The following is a 24,242-nucleotide window of genomic DNA, read 5'->3' on the forward strand; positions in this document are numbered from 1 at the left end:
AATAAAAATAATTTTGAAATTAAAAATTTGTTTTTTCATCGTTAGGTCAAGAACTTTTCAGACCACCCTCATATATACATATATATCAAACATATTCCCTTTGAGAAGACATTTGATTTCCATCTGGGATGTGTAAAAAAATTTATTATTTTTTTCATATCTGAGATGTAATTTAGAAGATAATGGAGATAAGATTAACCATCATAATTTTAGCATAACGTTTAATAGAGTAAGTTACTCTGCCATAACAAGAACAGAAATCTGTACACACAATAGTTTATATTTTGTTGAATAATATTTTTCAAATGGAATTTTATGAAGGGTTAAAGTGAAAACCATAAAATTCTGATGTGTTCCTTTTCAGAACTGTATTCCAATATATAACAAAGTTAATAAAAAAAAAATAAACTGGTGTATAAAATATTCTGGAATTGTTCTTATGATAATTAATAAAAACTCTTGAAAATGCCAAGGGATATTTACTGTGAACAATGAATACATTACAAAAAGAAAAAAAAAATTAGAGGTGTATACATAAAATATACATATAGATGTTGATGAGCACATTTCATTCAGTTCTCACCACTCTGCCTATAGCCATAGGAGGAAGTCATTTATTTCCTGACAGAGTACCAGAAGGTGACAGCACAAGTTCCCTGATAAAGGCTGCCAGCCATTCCTTAGCTCACCAGACACCATCACTGCTAAGGCACCGTGCACTGACAACCTGAGGGTTCAACCCTTGTAAAACTGAGAAGATTCCCTTCTTGTTGCATCCTTGGACACCCGGATAAAAAAGAGCACTGGGAAAATACATATACAAAAGTGCCAACATCTGTGCACATTTCTACACTGTTGCTGGAATAGTTATGCTAACTTCTAATTATTTTGTATAACTTGAAAGTCTTCAGTTCATGATATCTTCTTAACTGCTTTAATAAACTCTAGATATTTCATTCACAATTTTCTGTTTACAAATCTTTTTAAAAGAATCTTTACAGTGTTGATTTAATTGAACACACTAAATTTTGGTGCCACATGATTACTACGGAAGTGCACCAGTATATAACTATACAAAACTTCTGACAAAACTCGACAAATTTATTACAATACAAGTATATACCAATTGTTACATACAATGAAAAACTATTACTGTTTTGGTAAAGAGAAAAATAAAAGATGTTTTCACCGCATAACACAAACAATAGCATTTGGAATTATTTTACACTGTGTTTCCACAATCATAACACAAAGGTCCCCAAAATTCTGGCAGTGTCACACTTTTTTAAAGATCCATCTTTGCTAACTGTACAGTTGCTTGAACACCAAAACTCCTGTCAGTGCACATGAATACGTGTTACCAAACTAGGCAACTTAAGAATGTGGCTTTTCTGAAGGAGGTAGCAGTTTAATCACATATACAAATACTCGTGTCCTCTTTTTCTGCCACATCAAGTCCATCTGAATAAAATTGCATGTGAGAAAACTTATATCAAACTCAGGCACTACACTCAGTCATGGAAAGGCAGGCATTTTTATGCTACACAATGAATGTACAGTATTCATTACAATAAGAAGATGCAAACTATATTACAATTACAAGCAATCACAATCAAATAAAAAGCTCACAAGAAAATTCTACAAACCAAATACAATTTTATACAAAAAAATAAAGCACTTTAGGTGTTTTGGCAATAAACATTTTACTTAAAAAAATGCTCGTTATATAGCTTCCCTGTACAATTCTCTTTCAAATGCTAAAATGAATGTTAAGACATTCTAATTCAAACTTCTAATTCTTCTGTGGTATTATTCTTGTATATAAATTATAATCAGTTTTTAATTGATGTAATGGGAAGACTATATGGATTTTTTTAACTTTTGAGAAGAGATTTACAATTTTTTTTCAAGTAAAAAAAATCAGCTCATATGCTGATACTAGAAGTGTACAGTACATGGCACTAAAGTGGATGATAACAAAATAAAGGTGGGTATGCATTTCATTTTATCAACTGTTATCTCCATACTTTATTGTTAAATTTCACAAAGGCAGGCAGAAACAGCAATCTTACTCTACATTATAAGCAGTCTCAAATATTAATATTTTATATTTATATTTATATATATATTATATATATATATACACAAACAGTATCCTTTTCTTCATTTAGTGTATGAATTTGATTCTTGTCATAATGCTTTCCCATTAAAAAGCATTTTCATTAACTATACTAAACTTAAAAAAACCAAATCAGAAGGGGAAGGGAAAACAACCGAAAAACATATGCTATTCACACATTATAAATCCAACAAAAAAGTGCCAACAGTGATGAACTTTCAACATGTTAAATGACTTTTGACATAATATTCAAGAAACTTGTCTACACTGCAAGCCACTAATAATATAATGTCTTTTAAAAGAAGAGAATATACATACCAGTGTCAGCTATTTTGGCATTTGCAGACAAATTCATTGTCATGGAGTTACTGTGAAGATACAATGGCTATAAAATGCAGAGTTACAGATCCCATTAATAAGTTTCTTGTGTGAGTTCTATGTACACTGCTGCTTACATTTAACCAGCCATAAGTAATGTACAAACAAATGCACAAAAAAAAAAAAGTCAATTATTCCAAGGTATGTAAACTGCATTACAAACTGTATCTTCACAACAGACTATACAGAAACAGAAACAAGATTTAATTTGCAGCACTGAAGCTTGTATATCTGTATCAAACTCAAAAACACAGTGAGATTACAGTGGGAAGAGCATGAAATGTTGATCTTCTGACTAGAGGCTGCTGCAACATTTCTGATAGCTGCACTGGGATTGAAGAACTAGGGAGATATCATTCTCCACAGCTCATTTGGCAGAGTCTATAATAAGGCCTAATTTACCATAAGGGTATGAGATTCCATTGGCGGAGCAGAATCGTACAGAGTATCTGTATCTTGAGTTGGCTCGCCTTGTAATTGACACTGATTACTTAGAGTTCCTGCTCCACAGTCACAGAAAAACCTGAAAAATAAAACAGAAGTAGTAAATAAACCCTCAAAAAGAGATGTTGTAGGATATATTTGTGCCAAATATTCTGCAAAAAAATATGTTATGATTATGTGACATCTAACTCTAGCAGATAAGGAAAACAGAAAAAAAAGGTGAAATAATTACATGCTATAATGGTTATTATTTCATTTTACACTTTATAGTGAATGTGATAAACTGCAGTGTAATTAAGAAATAAGAAATGAGGGCAGCAATGTATACCAGGTCACTGGCAAACTCCAGAAAAGATAAGAGCCATTTTTGTGTAGTAATTGCTGATAGTTACTGCATTTTAATAGAATCTTGTTTATTTTTGATAGCTTAGGATAACTGTGTATTGTGGGACTTATGTTTTTTTTTTTCTTTTACCAATTTTGAAGCTTGCCTTGAAACAAAATGGCATTACAAACAAAGCCTACACACTCTGAAGATCAAATGTAATTAACAAATTAATTAACACAGAATTTTCAAGAATGGTTTTTATGAGTGAAACATGTGGCAGAGTGTGAAGTATGTGTTTGTAGAGACAGAATGAACAGGCAAGAGAAGGTGTTGGAAGTTTTTTCTACTTGGTTAGAATATAATAAATTTAGTTTAATCCATTATCCAAGTGTAAGCAAACAACGTTTGCGCTTGAAGTATCTTCAGGACTGAAGCAACTTGTGGTAAAGGTGGACCAAGCTCTCATCACTCCTTGTCTTAGTATCTCCCATAATACAAAGCACATCTCCTTGCAGACATGTATAATGCTATGCATTAAGGGAAGTGACACTACCCAGGCTGGTTTCGACCTTTATTCAGGTCTCGTCAGTGGGAGTCAGACCGAGAGGTAGTGATACTAAGGCAGAAGCAATGGAGAAGTCCTATTTACTTATACGAGTTGCCAAAAGGTGTCTTGCCATATTATTAAAGAGAAAGATGTTGGAAATGAGACACCTTTTGGCAACTCGTATAGGTAAATATGACTATTGGCTTATTGCCACGATTTCTCAAATGTTTGTCTTAAAGTAAATATAGTCATAATTTCTATTTGGCCTAAACTGAAATTTGTTCTCCAAATTGCTCGTAAACGATTCAATAGCCTCAAGTATACTTGCATAAATCTTACTTGGCGCATTCAGTAGAAAAATTCCTCTATAATTCTCACATTCAATTTTATTTTCTTTTTTTTCAGAAGGGGCGCTTAAGGATCAAAGCTTTATAACTGAGAGGAGACTTCCACATTGTCTTTAAAGGAATGCGGAGAACCAACCAACGCTTTCAAATTGTATTCTTATTGGCTTAAAACAAAATATAAAATGCTGGTACAACATGAAAGAATTTCATGCCAGCTGGGCATCACCCGGTTAAACAAGGTACCTATTGTTTTCACCAGGGAAAATAGTGAAAAGTCAGTTACTGGAACAAATCCTAAAACAAACCCCAACTTGTCACCAGAGTTCAACATTGGTACTATCAACATAAGAAGCCTGAATGGCAAAGAAATGGAGCTAGCTGAGGAATTGGATAAGTACCAGATTGACATAATAGGGGTGACTGAAGCAAAAAAAAAAAAAAGACAAAATCTGGTGAGATTTTTCTGAGCAATACATATAAAACGTTATATTCAGGCAATGAAAATCAAGGAAAAGAAGGAGTAGCCATAGTATTCAACACTAAATACGAGGCTAATCTTCTTGAATCGCAAGCAATATCAAGTAGAGTGATGTGGGGAAATATAAGAATGGGGAATTGGACAATGAGACTTATTTCTGCCTATGGTCCCACAGAAGGTTCTACTAAGGTAGGAATTTTTTGAGGCTTTAGAGAAAGCAACTGACACAATGAAAAATGAGAAGTTGGTCCTTGTTGGGGATCTAATAGCAGAGTAGGAAATGATTGTCAAACAAACAAAAATATTTTGGGAAAATTTGGAGAAAAGAGCAAAGGAAATAATAATGGCAAATACCTCTTGGATTTCTGCTCAGGAGATGGACTGCTTATTACTAACAACACAATGTTCCAACATAAAAAATGTGCACAAATTTACATGGATAGAAGAGGCAAGGAATAAGAAAAGCCTCATTGACTATGTTATTGTTGATAGTGATGTTTTCTCACTGGTGCATGACATCAGAGTGTACAGAGGGTTTGAAGTTGGAAGTGATCACCATTTAGTCTTGAGTAGGATAAGACTGAATTTCATATCGAAAAGAATAACATGTAAGAAAGTTTTAAAGCGAATAAAAGTTGAGCAGCTCTCAGATGTGAACTGTGGACTAAAATACACAAACATTATTCAAGAAAAAATGAAAGAATTTGTGAACAGGGAACAAACTTTGGAGATTCAGTGGCAAGCCTCGAAGAAAATATTGATTGATTCAGCCAGAGAGGAATGTGGTGAGGTTGTCTGCAAGGATAGAAAAATCAGAACTCCATGGTGGACAAAGGAAGTTAAAGAGGCAGGAAAAGAAGAAAGCATGTAAAGATTTTGGTAAGAACATAAAAAATAAATATCAAGAAGGTGGCAAGTTATTCTGGAGGTTGTTGAAGAAGCTCAGAAATGGAGGAAAGAGTGTGGTAAAAGGAATTAGAGATGATAAAGGTGATATGAAAACTGGAGAAAAAGATATCCTTGAAGTATGGAGTAACTACTTTAAAAAATGCTAAATGAAACTAGCAGTGATGATAGCACAGTGATAAAAAACACTGTCCAGGCATGCAATCAGGAATATATATATCCATACTTGAAGTAGAAAAAGCCATCAAAAGTCTGAAATGTGGAAAGGCAGCTGGAGTAGATGATATTCGACCAGAAATGCTCAAGTATGGAGGTATAAAAGTGTTACAGTGGCTGCACTGCATAGTTCAGAAAGCCTGGACAGAGGGACGAATTCCCGATGATTGGAGTAGAGCTCTCATAGTACCCATATATAAAAAGGAAAATAAAACTGAATGTGAGAATTACAGAGGTATTTCTCTACTGAGTGTTGCTGGTAAGATTTATGCCAGTATACTTGAGAAATGGTTGAGAAGGGTTGTGGAAGGGAAGCTTGGTGAAGAACAAGCTGGATGCAGGCCAAATAAAGGCTGTCAGGATCAGATTTTCACTTTATGACAAATAGTTGCGAAATCATGGGAATATAACAAAGATCTGTATTTAAGTTTTGTAGATCTGGAAAAGGCATATGACAGGGTGCCAATGGGGCATTATATCAAGCAATACTTAGTCTTTATTTGAGTTGCAAGTCAGCAGTTAGAATTGAGGGAAGTACAGGAAGATGGTTTAACGTTAAATCTGGTATCAGACAGGGATGTACATTATCCCCTCTGTTATTTATTATCTATATGGATCACATTATGAAGGGAAGTGGTATTAAACCTGATATCAAAATTGAAGATGTTAATTTCAGCTCTTTGCTTTATGCAGATGATGTTATACTTCTAAATAAATCTGCTACAAGTCTTCAAGATTCTCTGACTAAATTGAATAACTGTTGTAATAGATATGGTATGAAGTTCAGCAATAACAAGCCAAAGACGATGAAAATAGACAGAAGCACTGAAAATATCAACTGCACTGTGAATAGAGAACTTATAAAACAAGTAAAACATTTCAGCTATTTAGGCATGATTTTTAGTGAAATGGTAGGAAGTCAACTGAATAAATTTATATGGAATAAGAGAAAAATTAATCAAAACACTAAATTAGCTGTATACAAAACAGTATTCAAAATAGTTTTAACTTATGAATCTGAGAGCTGGGTTAGAAATAAAACACTTGACCAAAACACTAGAGACCGCAGATATGAGTCCTGAGAAAGATTAGAGGCGTGAACAGATGGCATCAGTGGCAATATCATATTAAAAACTAGGAAAGAACTTGACATTGTTGGTGTCCATGAATGTGTTGGTAGAGCTAATCTCAGGTGGTATCATCTTAAGCAGAATGGGAGATTAGCAGAACAAGTTTTCTCTGCCACATTTGCAGGAAAAAGACCCAGAGGAAGGCCAAGAAATAGGTGGATTGATTACGGTAAAAAGTGCCTTAGAAGATAGAAATATAAGATCTGACGATGTTGGAGTCTTGACAGGTAACAGATTTATTTGGAGGAAAATTTAGATAGGAAGTTAGTAATGATGTAAATTTTCATGTAGTACTATCATATCCTGTACACCCCTTGAGGGTACATGTTAGGAATTTGATGATGATGTAAAAAATAAATAAAAAAATATATAAAAATTCCTAAGTCTACCCATGAATACTGATGTAATATAAGTTGTCAATCTCTCATGGGTGACAGAGAAATAAAAAAATAAATACATAAAAAAAGTGCATATGTGAGTGTGCCAAGTTACAAGCTATTACACTATTAGGATCATTAAAAAAACTTTATTAAAATATCTTGACTCACTTTACTGTTTGTTTTCCTAAGTTAATGGATTTCTACATTTGTTTCTACAGCAATTCTGCATTTCATTTATAATCAATCTTTTTAACCTTAACTGCAGCTGCAATATATATACAGAATGGACTAATCTTGGAAACCATTGTAGTAAGGATTTTCTCTATTGCAAGCTCCTTGTTCAATAGGTCAAGAACACAGTTAACTCTTCTGCACATTTATTAAAATAGATGTGATACATCATTCAACCCCATAATATCACTGCTTCATTCACTGTTAGCACCTGTAGTACCCTATTATTTCCCTTCTGCATATTGACAGAATTATTTATACTTAGGAAATACCCTGAGTAAGTGTTTAATAAATAAATTAGGACCTCTGCAGTGACCAGTTTGGTACAATACAATATACTTCCTCCCATTCCTTATACTGCTTTTCATTTTTTCTTGCCTGCATTTTATATTTCTCAAGATATGGTTGATAGTATTCCTAGATATAATATGAGTATGCAATGAATAGAATGCTAGTGATATTATTAATAGACACAATGGAGAAAATAAAAGATCCTGAAACAGCTAAAATTTAGAAGCCACATATGGAACACAGTGTTACGAGAGGTCAGAGGATTACAACTGCAATAAGATAATACTCGCAAGCAGAGAACACAAGGAAATGTTGATCCTTTTGAACAAAGTAGTACTTTTTCAATATTGTGGGTTCCTATACCTAGATTTGGTTTCTTTGATCTGAGAATTTAAAATAGGCAAGTTTACTGTATTTCTCAGGACAAATGGGAAAAATATATTAATTATAATAGACAAGAAATTATATTCTTGTTTTAATTCTATACCCAAGTGTATGCAAACTTTGCTTACAACAAACAAGGGAGACAAGAAGCGACCAACCACCGACAAGCAAGAACCATGTGATTAACTTATCAAGCCACACCCTGAACAACGGTGAACTCACGCTGCTGAATAAAGGACTGAACTACGCAATAGCACCTAAAAAGGTAAACAAATTAGATTTTATCTACCACATTGAAAGAGGCATCAGATCCCTACCTAACAACATAGCAGACAAAATACGACTAGAAACCAGTAATGTCTAAATACCAAGAAAACCATACAGAACAACCTGACTAAAACAGAATTAGCAGCAATTAAATTGTTAAAAGCCAAACAAAACATAATAATAACGAAAGCTGATAAAGGCAGTGCCACTGTTGTCCTTGACAGGTCAACATACATACTACAAATGAACCAACTAGTAGCCGATAACAACACATATAAAATGGTAAATTATAACCCAACAAAGAGGATAAAGGACAAAACAGAAAAACTACTAAAGTCCGTCACTTCTTGGCCACCAGACACAGTTAAAAAACTCAAACCCCACTACGCCCGCCCCCCCCAGAATATATGGGGTTCCGAAAATACACAAACAAAATGTGCCCCTTCGACCAATAGTGGAAGGAATAGACAGTCCCAATTACCACCTAGCCAAGAAATTAGCGGCAACACTCAAGGAGTTGGTAGGTCATTCCCCCTCCTACGTAAAAAAAAACACACAACACTTTATAAACATAATCAAAAACATAACACTCAACAAAGACGACTTATTAGTTTTGACTAATAAGTTAGTCAAAACTGACTAACGTTTCTGCCCTTTTCACTAATGTCCCCATCAATGACACAATTCTCCTACTACAGAACAAATTTCTGCCCGACATTACGGCCCTCTTTGCCCACGTACTAAAGTCCGGTTACTTCGTGTCGCAAAACAAATTCTACCTACAAAAGGAAGGTACGGCCATGGGCTCACCATTATCCCCCCCAATCGCGAACTTCTACATGGAAACCTTTGAGCAAAGGGCTCTTGATTCTGCCACGCTTCGACCGACAATCTGGCTCAGATACGTCGACGACGTGTTCGCGATCTGGCCGCACGGTCGACAAACGCTAAACACATTCCTCAGCCACCTAAACAAACAACATGAACGTATACAATTTACCATCGAAATCGAAAACCAAAATTCGCTCCCGTTCCTAGACACACTAGTTACACGTCTTCCTTCAGGCAATCTATCCTTCACGGTCTACCGAAAACCGACACACATGGGCCAATACATACATGCGAATTCATATCACCACCCAGCACAAAAATATGGAGTCATAAACACCCTTAAAAACAGAGCCACAACTATTTGCTCTAACCAGCAAGCCCTGAAACAAGAACTAAAAATCATTAGTGACACATTCATAAACAACGGCTATAACAAAAATACTGTCAATAAAATACTCTATAAAACCACAACAAAAACGAATCTAGATTACAGTAAAACCATAGCCATCCCATACATTAAAGGGTTATCAGAAAAAATCAACAGAATCCTACAACATTATAACCTCAATGCCACCTTTAAACCACCCACTAAACTTAAAACCATATTCAGCTCTTCTAAGGATCCTCTCCTCCCATTAGCACATCCTGGAGTCTATTGCATCCGCTGCACCTGTAACTTACCGTACATTGGTGAAACAGGACGGACAATCCCTATACGCAAGAAAGAACATATTAGACACATTAAATATAACCATTATGGTGAAGCAGGCCTCTCAGACCATGCACTCAACACCTTACACCAAATCAACTGGAAAAGCACCTGCTCCTTACACCGCACAAAAACATGGTACGAAAGAAAATTTAAAGAATCCTGCGAAATCCTGATAAACCACCCAAATATCAACAATAAAGATGGTATGAAAATTCCAAGGATCTGGATGGCACACATTCAGCCAACCTAATTTGAAAGATTCAACATAAGTCAGGACACTAGCCAATCTGCTATTATTAGAAACCATTCCACTCCAACTGGCTGGAATGATGTTAATATATGTATATAGTAGACAACACAAATAATAGGACTCTAGCGTTGATGTATAATTAATTTTTTTTTTTTCCCCACCAGAGGTCAGGCCAACAATTGTGGTAGCGGTTAGTCAGTGTCTTTAACGAACCAGTATGATTGTAGTATAGCTTGTTTCTTGTGTATATTTGTACGCTCCAGAAGATGACCTTGACATAAAGGTCTAAACGTCGAATTGTAAAATTTTAGTAATAGTAAACTAAAGTTTTTATTCAAACACGGTAGTTGTCTCCATAATTTCCAAAAATGCATTTATTTGCTTATACTTGGGTATAGGATTTAAAAGGTAAAAAAATAAAGATTGAAATCGGTCTGGATAGTGACCCTTCCAGGAATAGCAATATCACCAATATTATATTTTTGCATTTATTCCTGTTAAAGATTCCCCCAACTGTTTCCTGGCTTTGCATGATTCCTGAAATTAAACACAATATACTAATGCATCATGAAGAGGACACTTTTTGACACGTAACTATTGCATTACATTCCCATTAATAGCCCGGGTGTGTGGTCACAAATACAGATACCTTTAAGCACTTTGAACAGATGGACAGATAGCAAAGCAGATCATAATTCTTAGTTTCACTGGTTTTTAAACCACCCAGAAGACGAGGCTGGGTATGCACCGAGACAATAGCATCCAGCAATCAGTGGCTGTGATTGGTTATTGTCAACCAATCTAACTGAACATTGTCATTTGCTATGAGTTGCTGTTTTTTTTTGTTTTCTGAGTTTCACACATTTTGCATGCGGGAAGTGTGAACTGATGTGTTTAGGACACTGATAAAAAAAAGTTTTAAATATTTTTTATGGCTATATAGCCTACTTTTGTTTAGCAGTGCCCCTTGTTTACAATGTCATTGGCTTTTTACTCAAATCTTAGGGCATTACATGATGTATTATTATTATTTTGACACTTCCAGGGAGTCCAAAGACTCATCGAGGGAGAGTGTGCCGACAGCATCGAACGATTGGTCCCCTTCCAACTACTATTATAAAACTAATATATGAAGAATAATATAGGAGGAAATTAGGACATACTTTTTTGGATGTTGTTGGCTGTCTCCTTATCCTGGTGATATGCATTCATCTGCTGTTAAGCTGATGGAAGTTTTTTCACTTGGCTATACTACCAATTATACATTTGGTTTAATCCTTTAACCAAGTTTAAGCAAACAAAGTTTGCACCTGAAGTATTTTCAGGACTGTTAAGTTGTTAAAGGGAGGGGGTTTGGGAAAAGTGGGAGTAAAGCAATGTGGGGGAATTATTTTAAAAAACCCAGGTTTTTAAATGTATAAAATTATTATTATTAAGGGTGGGTAGAGAGTGCTTTTTTTGGGGGAAGGGGGGGGGGGATGAGAGAAGGATCTGGAAATAGAAACTATTTTTTGGGGAAGAGGAAGAATTGATGGGATCCCTGACTTTTTCTCATCAATCCTTCCTCTTCCCCCCAAAATAGTTTCTATTCCCAGATTCTTCTCTCACCCCCACCAAAGCGCTCTCTACCCACCCTTAATAATAATAATAATTTTATACATAGAAAAAAACCTGGGTTTTTTCAAATAATTCCCCCACATTGCTTTACCCCCACTTTTCCCAAATCCCCTCCCTTTAACAGCTTAATAGTCTCCTTATCTTGGCGATATGCAGATGAATGCATATCGCCAAGATAAGGAGACAGCCAACAACATCCAAAAAGGGTATGTCTGAATTTCCTCCTATATTATTCTTCATATATTAGTTTCATAACACATCATGTAATATCCTAAGATTTGAGTAAAAAGTCAATGACAGTGCAAAAAAGGGGCACACCTAAACCGAAGTAGGCTAGAAAAATAACAGTTTATTTAGAGGAGTAACGTGGGAATTTCCCAGAAATAATAAGTTTTTTTTTAATATATAATTTTCTATAAATAATTTATAACTTTTTTTGCCCATATTTACAATGGGAAATAGTGTTAATGAGCTATTGAATGTTTTCTGTCAGAGCTTTCGGGGTTTGTATGATTATAGTTGAAGGAGGTTGGAACTTGTGTATAAATAAGTAAGTAAAACAAGTTATTTCAGCCTTTTGTTGGTTCAATCTGGAATAATAATAATAACTTTCCAAGTGATATTACTTTTTCCAATTTCTGTGTGTATTATATGGTTTATTTAAAAATTGTATTAAAAATTCAAATTTTCCATGTCTCGCTCTAGTATTTGCAAATGTTAATCTAATCGCACAATGAAGCATAAACCCTTTGTGATTCTCACATAAGCAGCGCACGTGAAGCATAGCTATTGTTCATTTGACCTATCAATATCAATTATATTAATTGATAAATTAAAGCAGGGATCGGCAACCGGTGGACTGCACAGCCCAAATGTGCATTTTTGGTGGTCCATAAAAGGTTGACCACTTACATGGCATGTGGCCCATATGTTGAATTATTTAAATAATACATTTTATAATATGAATAATAAATTCAAAATAATTTTATACCTATACATCGTGACATTGCCATGCAACTTGATGCGAGTCATCATGAGTGGGGATAACAAAGGTGACTTCATCCAACGACAACAGACATTTTGGCGCACTTTTGCAGTCATGTTCCCTGGTCAGTCTTTTAATATAATTCAATAACATCAACTATTATTTTCAAAGGATATATATTTGTTAAAAATAATTTCGAAAATGGGTTCAAGAAAACGTAAAATTGCAGATGAAGGTTTAATGATGAATGGAACTGCAAGTACTTCTTTACTGAAAATGGGGGTAAGCCCCTTTGTCTTATTTGCCATAAGTGTTGCTGTTATAAAAGAATATAATATCAGACGTCATTACAAAAATGTCGTACTTTATATCGTAATCTCATACTTTAAATATTTCTGTGTTTTTTTAAGATTGATATAATAAAAATTCATAAATTAAGTTAAGGGGATAATAAATCCCTCATTATTTTAAAGCTGGATATGAAACTCGGAGATCAAAATCTATCGACATAGAGTTTCATGCCCGGCGAGTCCAAGCATGAGTCAACGCCTGGGTGGTACAACACTAGGGCAACTCGGAGCAAGCTCCATCACTATCATAATGAGGGATTTATTATCCCCTAAACTTAATTTACGCCGCCGGAAAAATAGCCTCTTGGCTCTTTACCTTAAGTTGATAACTTAAGTATTTTTTTCACTTACTATTTTTTCTTAATTAAATACTTGCAGCCCAATTATTAAAAATAAAAGTTGAATGTGGCCTGCGAGTCTGAAAAGGTTGCCGACCCCTGAATTAAAGTATTCAAAGTTATCCTACAATTAATTGCATTGGACTAATTAAGATGAACATTGTGCTATGCACTCTTAAAACTTTCATACATCAATAAAAATTTAATTATATGGTCAAATTGATGTGAATTTTGTAGCATGGGTTGCATAAGCCACACGACAGCACATACATCCAAAATAGGCACGAGACACCACTGAACCCTTCCCACATAATGCATAGCAACACCCAATAGGAAGCATGTTTTGCATTATGAAATACTAAGACTACTTGTATATAGACTGCTCACTTCACATCAACTACCTTAGCATCCAATAATGCAAAGCAAAAGCACACTTCCTTTCTTCTTATTCATCTATGACCTCTTATGCTTTTAAGCATTGAGATTTTGCCAAAGATTTTCATGAGTCCAAGGCTTGTTCTTTTGCTTCTTTCTAGTTAATTCCCTTCTTTCCTAATTTTTCTTTAATTTCCTTTTGTCAACCTTTCCTGGGCCTGCCTATGTTTCTGGTTCCTATTTTCTGGCTCTCACATATATAGTTTTTGCTATTCTTCCTTCTTCTATTCGAGTAAGATGTCCAAACCAACTCAATTTGGTTTTGCGTTATGAATTGGTTCAGAGATGCAACTTGAATATTGTCTCTTATAGTTTGGTTTCTTATTTGATCTAATTTTGTTTTTTGTGCCACTTTCCTAAGATATTTCATTTCAATTATTTGTATTTTATTTGCGTTTCCTGTTGTCAGGCACCAAGACTTGCAACTATATGTTAATGTTGGTACAAACACTGAATATTACACTGCCATTATGGTATTCTGGGTAACTTCTTTCTTTCTTGTCTAGGAAAGGGCCTTTCATTGCATAGAATAACTTTGTTCCTGCACTTATCCTGTTATTATTTTCTGTGTCTAGTCTACCATCTTCTTGTCATACGATCCCAGGTGTTTAAAGGAGTGGACTTGTTCCAGTTCATGATTCTCTATTTTTATTATGTGTTTTGATTGGTTTCTAGATATGATCATCATCATCATAGTTTTATTTATACTTATGATCATATTACTTTTCTTTGTTTCTTCATACCAAATATTAACATTATATTGCAAATCTTCAGCTGTATTTGCTAGAATCACTGCATCTGCAAAAGCCATATATGAAATCCTGGTTTCTTTCAGTTTCCTGTATCCTAGGTGGAACTTTTTTATTCTTGCTTGGCATGCCTTTAAAATTTCATCCATTACTATAATGAAAAGAAGAGGGCTGAGGATACAGCCTTGCATCACTCCTACATTTGTGTCAAATTCCTTTGATCTATTACAGGTTCTTACATAATTTTATTGCTTTTATAGAGGCTTTATATGGCCGCTATTAAGTTACTTGGTAATTTATTTTTCTTTAATATTTGCCATATTAAATGTGCAGGAACTTGATCAAAAGCCTTTTCGAAATCTATGAAACATGCATGTAGTTCTTTTCCATATTCCAATGTTTTCTCTGATATTCGTCTAAAATTGAAGATAAGATCCTGTGTACTTCTATTTTCTCGAAAGCCATATTACGTTTTGTCTGATGTATCCTCTATATGGTGTCCACCCCCCCCCCCCCCCACCCCCCCCCCCCCCCACCCCCCCCCCCCCCCACCCCCCCCCCCCCCCACCCCCCCCCCCCCCCACCCCCCCCCCCCCCCACCCCCCCCCCCCCCCACCCCCCCCCCCCCCCACCCCCCCCCCCCCCCACCCCCCCCCCCCCCCACCCCCCCCCCCCCCCACCCCCCCCCCCCCCCACCCCCCCCCCCCCCCACCCCCCCCCCCCCCCACCCCCCCCCCCCCCCACCCCCCCCCCCCCCCACCCCCCCCCCCCCCCACCCCCCCCCCCCCCCACCCCCCCCCCCCCCCACCCCCCCCCCCCCCCACCCCCCCCCCCCCCCACCCCCCCCCCCCCCCACCCCCCCCCCCCCCCACCCCCCCCCCCCCCCACCCCCCCCCCCCCCCACCCCCCCCCCCCCCCACCCCCCCCCCCCCCCACCCCCCCCCCCCCCCACCCCCCCCCCCCCCCACCCCCCCCCCCCCCCACCCCCCCCCCCCCCCAAGAGAATATTTAACTCAAATGTAAAGGCGATACTAATGTATAGATCAGAAACTTGGATGTTAAACAAACGGATAGTAAACAGTGCCCAAGAATGATACTGGGAATATATTGGCCAAAACAAACATCAAATGAAGAACTATGACAGAGAACAAACCAGAAAGACGTTTTTTTTTTTTTTTTTGAAAGACGTTCGGAGGCCTCTCTGAATGTCTTTCAAAAATTATGAAGAAATACAATTTTGCAACTACTTACAAACCCATAAACCAGATCTATAACTTTTACCTTCTCCTAAGGTCAAACTCTCACCTCTGATGTTACCTGGCATTTATGAGATCCCATGCTCCTGCAATTTTCTTACTTTGGACAAACAGGCAGATCTGTTCAGAAATGCATCTCGGAACATCAAGACCACATTCGTCTTTTCAAACCGCAGAAATCTAGTCTCTCTCAACACGGAGTTGAAAACCCAAACCATAGGATCCATTGGAAAAAGTCAAAACTTTTACATAGATCTTTATATAAACGTGAACATTTATATAAAGTAAGTGCTGAAACCCTACTACACAGACCAAATTTAAACCGCAACGACGTTCTTACTATTCCTAAAGTATGGGAAATTGTCATACAAAATTGTGTAAAATAGTCTCTTTATATATGTTTTTTTTTTTTTTTGTTCAGTTATATTTTAATTTTCTTCTATAACACGTTACTGTACGGCATATTGAGATTCCATTGTAATCATGTGGCCTAACTGTATGTTATTCCTAGTAATTGAATTACTGTACTGAGGGTGTCCCAAGATACTTGGGATGAAATATTTATGTATTAAAACTTATCACTGTGGTTAGTATGTGTGTTTTTTAGTGATCTTCTCTTTTATTTTACTTTTATAGCCAGTGGCTGTTTCTTCTTTCTTTAGCTTGCAGTTCTTTATCTTAACATTTATTTCCTTGCTACTTTTTCCCATTTTTCAATTTTTATTGAATGGATCGTTTCCAATACTAATAGGTAGTGATTACTGTCTATTTCAGGACCTCTATAGACTCTTGTGTTTTTTGTATACTTCCAGTAGGATCTGCTTATAAGAGTAGTCAATTATAGATTTTTCATCTCTGCTGGGGTCTTCCCTGGTAAACTTATGGATTTCTTTATGCTTGAACATAGCATTTGCTATTACTAAATTATTCATAACACAAATATTAATTATTCTTTCTCCATTATCATTCTGGGTTGTTTCTCCTTGTGATCCCAACATGTTTTTTGTTTCTTCATCTACTGTCTCCTAGCAGTATATGCCTTTGAACTTCTCCTAGAAGTTCAAAGGCATATTGCCTTTGAACTTCAATTGTTTTTGTAAGAATTCCTCTTTAATTTCTTTATTAGCATTTCATTTGGGCCATATGCACAACTGCAGTAAATACTTGGTAACCTGATTTAAAATCTATAGTGATTGTCAACAACCTTTCATTTATTAGTTGCCGTTTAGTAATATATTCTTCGAGATATGGTTTAATTATACATGCTGATTCTCGTAGACAGGCTTATACGTTGGTTATGCATTTCTAAATAACTTAGGGAATTGAAACAACGTAGATCTGAATATAAATTAAATTATATTTTAATAGATATTTCCGATATTTCGGCAATGTCACATTGCCATTTTCTAAAGGAACTTACAAAAAGGCAGGTGCACACAAGGCAATAACAATACAGTAACTGAGAATGAAGATTTGAAGCTATTGTTCTCCTAGAAGTCCTGATGGTGCCCTCTGGAGGGCTAAGTAGGTGTTCTTGGCCGTTGGGCTGAAGGTCTGCTGATGTATGCCTCCCAAATTTGGGGCAGTCGCATACAACCAAATTTGTTGAGGTTTGGAGAGTTTCTTAGAGCAGAGGCTGATTCCATAAATAATCTTTCGAATTTATATTTCCTCCGGTGTATTATTGTTGCTTTCTTCCACCGTATTCTGTGGCGAGTATCCAGAGCATGGTCTGCAAGACCATAATGGCTATACTTGTAAAACCGGATGTAGTCCTTGTGTTCAGAAATTCTGATATTCGCTGTCCTGCCTGTTTGGCCAAAGTACGACAGTTTACAACTGCAAGGGACCTGGTATACACCAGGTAGGTCTAGGGGAAGTGGTTGGTCTTTGGTAGAGCGGATAAGGGATGCCAATTTTCTGTAAGGCCTGTAACAGGAGGTGAGGTCATGTTTTTTTTAGAATTTTGGTAATTTTTTCTGAGGTGCCTCGGATGTAGGGAATGGTGATGGATTTAGAGTAATCTTTTTTGTGGAGGGGAGGAGGAGGGGGGGTTGTGGTTTGTAGGTTTTAATATTTTTTGGATTTTTTTTTTTTTTGGGGGGGGGGGGGTAGCCATTGGCTGAGAAAGTAGTTTAGCCCTGTTGTACAGTGTTTTTACCACTCCATATTGTTGTGAGGGGGGGGGGGGATAGTTGGTGGATGTATCTGCCTGTATGGGTGGGTTTTCTGTAAACTGAGAAAACCAAAGTTCCATCAGGCTGGTAGGTGACTAGTGTGTCTAGGAAAGGGAGGCAGTTGTTTTCCTCTTTTTCCAGGGTGAACTTGATTCTGGCGTGTTGGTTGTTTAAGTGTGTAAGGAAGGAGAGGAGTGTTTCAGAGCCATGTGGCCAAATAGCGAACATATCATCACCGTAGCGAAGCCATATGGTTGGTTTTTGTGGGGCAGAGGCTAAGGCTTTTTCCTCAAAGGTCTCCATAAAGAAATTGGCCAAGGGTGGTGAGAGTGGTGAGCCCATGGCTGTCCCCTCTATTTGTTTGTAGAATTTTCCCTGCCAAACGAAATAGCCTGAGTTCATTGTGAACTGAAATAGGGCTGAGATATCGGGGGAAAATTTAGCTTGGATTAGCTCTAAAGTTTCCTTGAGTGGGACATTTGTGAATAAGGAGGAGACGTCGAAGCTGACCATTATGTCAGTATGTTGGAGTGTAAGGTTTTCTATGCTGGCTTTGAAGTGGGCTGAGTTTTTTATGTGTGATGGTGTGTTGCCAGTATAGTGTGTGAGCTCTTTGGCCAAATGTTTAGCTAATTTGTATGTGGGGGAATCAATGCCATCCACTATGGGACGTAATGGCACATTTTCTTTATGTATTTTTGGGAGTCCGTAAATACGGGGGGGGGGGGGGGGGTATAGAGTTAAACGGTTTTAATCTGTTGGTAACTTCTACAGGCCAAGAAGTGACTTTCTTAAGGAGCCTGTGAAGTTTTCTAATTTGTGAGTTGGTGGGATGGCTACCCCCCCCCCCAAAAAAAATATTAAAACCTACAAACCACAACCCGCCTCCACAAAAAAGATTACTCTAAATCCATCACCATTCCCTACATCCGAGGCACCTCAGAAAAAATTACCAAAATTCTAAAAAAACATGACCTCACCTCCTGTTACAGGCCTTACAGAAAATTGGCATCCCTTATCCGCTCTACCAAAGACCAACCACTTCCCCTAGACCTACCTGGTGTATACCAGGTCCCTTGCAGTTGTAAACTGTCGTACTTTGGCCAAACAGGCAGGACAGCGAATATCAGAATTTCTGAACACAAGGACTACATCCGGTTTTACAAGTATAGCCATTATGGTCTTGCAGACCATGCTCTGGATACTCGCCACAGAATACGGTGGAAGAAAGCAACAATAATACACCGGAGCAAATATAAATTCGAAAGATTATTTATGGAATCAGCCTCTGCCCTAAGAAACTCTCCAAACCTCAACAAATTTGGTTGTATGCGACTGCCCCAAATTTGGGAGGCATACATCAGCAGACCTTCAGCCCAACGGCCAAGAACGCCTACTTAGCCCTCCAGAGGGCACCATCAGGACTTCTAGGAGAATGATAGCTTCAAATCTTCATTCTCAGTTACTGTATTGTTATTGCCTTGTGTGCACCTGCCTTTTTGTAAGTTCCTTTAGAAAATGGCAATGTGACATTGCCGAAATATCGGAAATATCTATTAAAATATAATTTAATTTATATTCGGATCTACGTTGTTTCAATTCCCTAAGTTATTTAGAAATTATACATGCTACCCCTTGTTTTCCCCATTCTCTTGGGTTTATCCCTGAATAGAAAAGTATATATCCATCTTTCAATTTCTGCAACCTTGGTCTTTCTTTTTGTTTCTGTAACTGCTAGGAGATCCAATTTTAATTTTTTAAAATTCATCTATTAATTTGTTTTCTTTACCATGTCAACTTTTAATGTTCCATTTTCTGTATCTCATGTACCTTTTTTTTCCCTTGTTTTGTCATTAACTATTTAGGCAGTTCAGCTATCTCTTTGTTGTTTCTTTTGATGTGTGAAGTTTTAAGGTGTATTAGCCTTCAGCACCTGCATCTGATGGTGGGGCTGTCACCTTCAAGGCCCCCAGACCGGCCTATGAGAAAAGTGCTATCTATCCTGTTGGGTCTGCAGAAGGCATTTTATTTCCCTCCTATCCTTCATAGTAAACCACGACGAGCATTCCCAGATCTGCCAGCTGGGGACACACCTGATGGGGGTTATAGGTGTCCCAAGACGGGCACACTTCGCTATACATTTTGAGAAGGGTCACTACACAGACACTAGTTTCAGCTTTTATAACACTCAGTAGAAGCTATATCCAAGAAGATACTGAGGTTAAATCAATGTGTCATATATTTTCCATACACAAGTAGTAAAAAGGTGTATCCCCATATAATTCACATATTCTGGATCAGAGAGATTTACTTGTAATTAAGTAAATTATAACAGACAAGAAATTATATTCTTGTTTTAATCTTATACCCAAGCATAAGTAAACAAAGTTTGCACATGAAGTATCTTCACTAGCAAGCAAGCAAACAAAAAAACTTTAATACTATTATTATTAGACCTCTGGGGAGTAATGTACTACTCATCGAGGGAAGTAATAGCTGTCAAACTCTTAAACTCAATCACACTAGATGCATTCATTACTCCAACAGGTAAACTGTTCCACTTATTTGTGGTTCTGTGCAAGGAAAATCTAACTCCCACCCCTTTCTTACCTGCACACAAAGAACTTCCATGGATGCCTCCATGTACTCTCCCTTACTTTCCAAATAATGAAAAATTTTATCAACCGATATCCTGTAATTCCTTCTCAAAAGTTTACACACCTCTGTCATATCATCCCTCTCTTTCTGCTGTCTGCAATCCACATAGCCTCAATCTATCTTTGTAATATACAATCCATAATCCCAATATCATCTTAGTGATTCTTCTTTGCAGCCTTTCCACAGCTTCTTTATCCCTTTGGAACTCAGGAGACTAAATCTGCACAGAGTCCAGGTGTGGTTATATCAAGGCCTTGCAAAGAGATAAAATGACTTCCATTTTCTTACATTTCAATGTTCATTTCAACATCACAATTATCCTCTGAGTTATATTTGTAATTTTTGCTATGTGATCCTTTAACTTCAACTTTCTATCCACCATAAACTCCAAGACTTGTCAGTTACTCCAAGCATAATCCCACCAATATAATATGCTGTTGGATATCTCATCATGTCAAAGTGCATAACTTTATATTTACTAACATCGAATTGACAGCATTAACATTTGCCCACTTCCAGCCTATTTAAATCACCATGTAAACTCTGTATATCAGGCATCTTTGATTAAACAAATGTAATGCAGAAATTTTCATGTGATATATGTACAAAAATTATTTTGGTTACATAAACTGTAAAAAAATAAAATTCAATAAAATGTTTTTATAAACTTTTCAAATTCATTAAATCATAATAGCAAATAAACATTTTATAATGCTATTACTCAGTTAATATATGCATATAAAAATGTTCTCACCTGTCATGCCTAATGAACTCAACATCATGGCCAGCATGGCATGTTTTTATACAGTTGACACATATAGCATTTCTATCTGTGGTATTACATGTTCGACATCTATTAAAGACAAAAGAAATTTCTTAAATTTGATATTAAATGTGATAAACTTTGGTGTGAAAGGATATACATACAGATGAAGTAAGTGTAGTTCAAATTAAAAAAAGGTAGAGGAGATGAAAGAAGGGGAAAGAAAGCCTGGTGAATGTGGTGTTGATATGATGACAGTTGCTATTTCTTTCTTAAAGAATATGGAAGACTGACAGATGCCAACTCTGAATAGATTCTATGGTGGTATCTACAGTAAAACAACATACAATTTTCAAGTGATGTATGTAACAAAATCATTTTGTTGCACAGAAAAATAAGATGGCTGGGTGGTTAATATACCCACTCTCCAAACAAGAGGCCACAGGTTTGAATCCTTCGAAACACCACACTCACATGTCTAATAATCTTGCTCTTCAAAGTGAAGTGCTCTCCTATGTTCACCTTCCTGTTCAACCAAAGTAAGGGTCACACAAACAAGCTGTCTAGTAAGCTCCAATGCAGACAGGAGAGCTTTCTTTTAGAGAAACTTGTGCCATAGTTATATGAATTATTTACACAAAAACACAAGGCAAAGATAATATTTATTTGATTATAAGGGCACATATTTCAGTATGAAACTTACAGACCATCTTCAGTGGCAAAAACACAGTTGATACGAGGTAAAATGCACACAATGGATTTATTTGAAATAGAAAGAGCCACACGATGTTATATTTCCAGTAATGTTATGTTATAACTGAGGAAAAGGTTCATCATGACTAAAGAAAAAAATAAAATAACATAAAAATAAATAATATATATCTATATATAAAATTTATAACGTCATACTCTACAGATCACCCAATAGATACCAGCATCTTGTTAGTTTCTTGAGATCTTATGACTTCATAAAATACCATTCTTGGTTTTAACAGCAAGTTAAAACAAACAAACAAAAAAAAACTTAATGATGTGTTTTTTTCCCCAGATTTTTCCGCCCAAACTTGAATTGGAATGACTGCCTATCATTATCAAAAATGTGGAAAAATCTGGGTAGAATAACACATCATTAACTTTTTTTTTTTTTTTTAACTTGCTGTTAAAACCAAGAATGGTATTTTATGAAGTCATAAGGTCTTATTTTTTTAAGACCTTAAAAAAATGTTCAAATTCATGTCAACAGCGATGTAGTAGGCATGTTTCAAACCAAAGAATGTTGTTGTCTGTGTGTATTCTATGCTGAGTCAATCCAGATTTATCGCATTTCCTGTGATAAATATATGATTGATGTATTCTCTTTTTTATTGAGCGTCCAGTTTGTCTGAAGTAGGATAGATAGCAGTTACAAGGGGGGACACGAGTTAGATGGGGACACGAGTACTCTCCCTCCTTCCATTCCTTGGGTATATTTTCCTGTTGCCAAACTTTCATGAACAGGTCCTACAGCAGGTCAATTCCCTCTTCCCCCAGTGCCTTCCATGCCTCCACTTGAATCCTGTCGGGGCCCACCGATTTTCCATTCCTCATCCTCTTCATGGCCTCAGTCACTTCCACTCTACTGATGTTCTGCACCATCCTTTCAGAAGGCTGCCCATCTTCTCTGTGAGTCCTTGCATTTTCGTCATTCAAAAGTCCCTCTCCATCTGTTTCTTATGTCCACATCCCTCCATAATACTCTTCCTTCAGTGTCTTTGATCTGCCTCACATGTAAGATGTCCTTTGCAGCTTTATTTTTACATTTCGCTAGTTGGTAAATTTTTCTCTGTCCTTCCTTTGTTTCTAATTGATCATACAGATCTTGATATGCCATGGCCCTCGCCTGTGCTACAACTCTCTTGGCTTCTTGCTTTCTCTCTCTGTCCTCTTCCACTCTTGACTCATCCCACTTCTGCTTTGCCTTCCACTTGATCTGTTGGAATTAATTTACAATTTGTGAACTGTTGTTACCACTCCTAAATGTTAACAAATGTTCTTCCCTCTTGTAGAAAACCATTTCACAATTGCCAGATCAAACGCTACTGCAAAGTCCACAACCCTATCTCCTTCCTGGTTCATCAATCCCACTCCATGGCCACCATGCACCCTTTCACAGTCTTTATTCTGTCTCCCTATGTGTCCGTTCAAGTCTCCTCTGACAATCACCATCTTGTTTTCTTCCAGTTCCCTCATTTCTTCATCTAACATGTTCCAGAACTCATCTTTCTCATCTGCTGTACAGTCAACTTGCGGGGCATATACACATAATACGACCACCCGCTCTTTTCCAAGACCCAATTTCATTCCCATGATCCTGTCTTTCCTTCTACCCACTTCCAGTACTTCGCCCTTCATTCTGCCACACACCACAATTCCTACACCATTTCTTCTCTCGTTATTCACTCCAGAGTAGAACAATTTATATCCATCTCCCAGTGTCTTTGCCTTTCCAACCTTGTCTCCTGCACACATAAAATGTCCAACTTCCTCTTCCTCATCATGTTTGCCATCTCTCTTCCCCTTCCAGTCATGCTTCCAACATTCAGTGTTCCCACTTGCAACATCCTCTTCACCTGCTGGGCTCGCTTCTTTAACCGCACCCGCCCTTGATGTGGTATCCCTCATCCACTTCTCGCAGC

The 24,242-nt window shown here is 37.0% G+C and overlaps 1 protein-coding gene across 2 annotated transcripts in view; it reads right to left on the reverse strand.

Annotated features, from left to right (window-relative positions):
* Positions 1–461: 461 nt before the first annotated feature.
* FBXO11 (F-box protein 11) overlaps positions 462–24,242 on the reverse strand; it is a 412,771-nt gene continuing 388,990 nt past the window's right edge. For both annotated transcript variants that reach the window (XM_090399679.1, XM_090399680.1), the window contains exons 19-20: positions 21,559–21,657; positions 462–3,020 (exon numbers count right to left, since the gene is read on the reverse strand). In XM_090399679.1, coding sequence (XP_090255805.1) covers positions 2,891–3,020; positions 21,559–21,657 — 229 coding nt within the window. In that variant the 3' untranslated portion in view covers positions 462–2,890. The remainder of the gene's footprint in view (positions 3,021–21,558; positions 21,658–24,242) is intronic.

Source organism: Typopeltis vanoorti, chromosome 10 (assembly GCF_054136105.1).
Source record: "Typopeltis vanoorti isolate ZY-2024b chromosome 10, IOZ_Tvanoo_1.0, whole genome shotgun sequence".
NCBI lineage: Eukaryota > Metazoa > Arthropoda > Arachnida > Uropygi > Thelyphonidae > Typopeltis > Typopeltis vanoorti.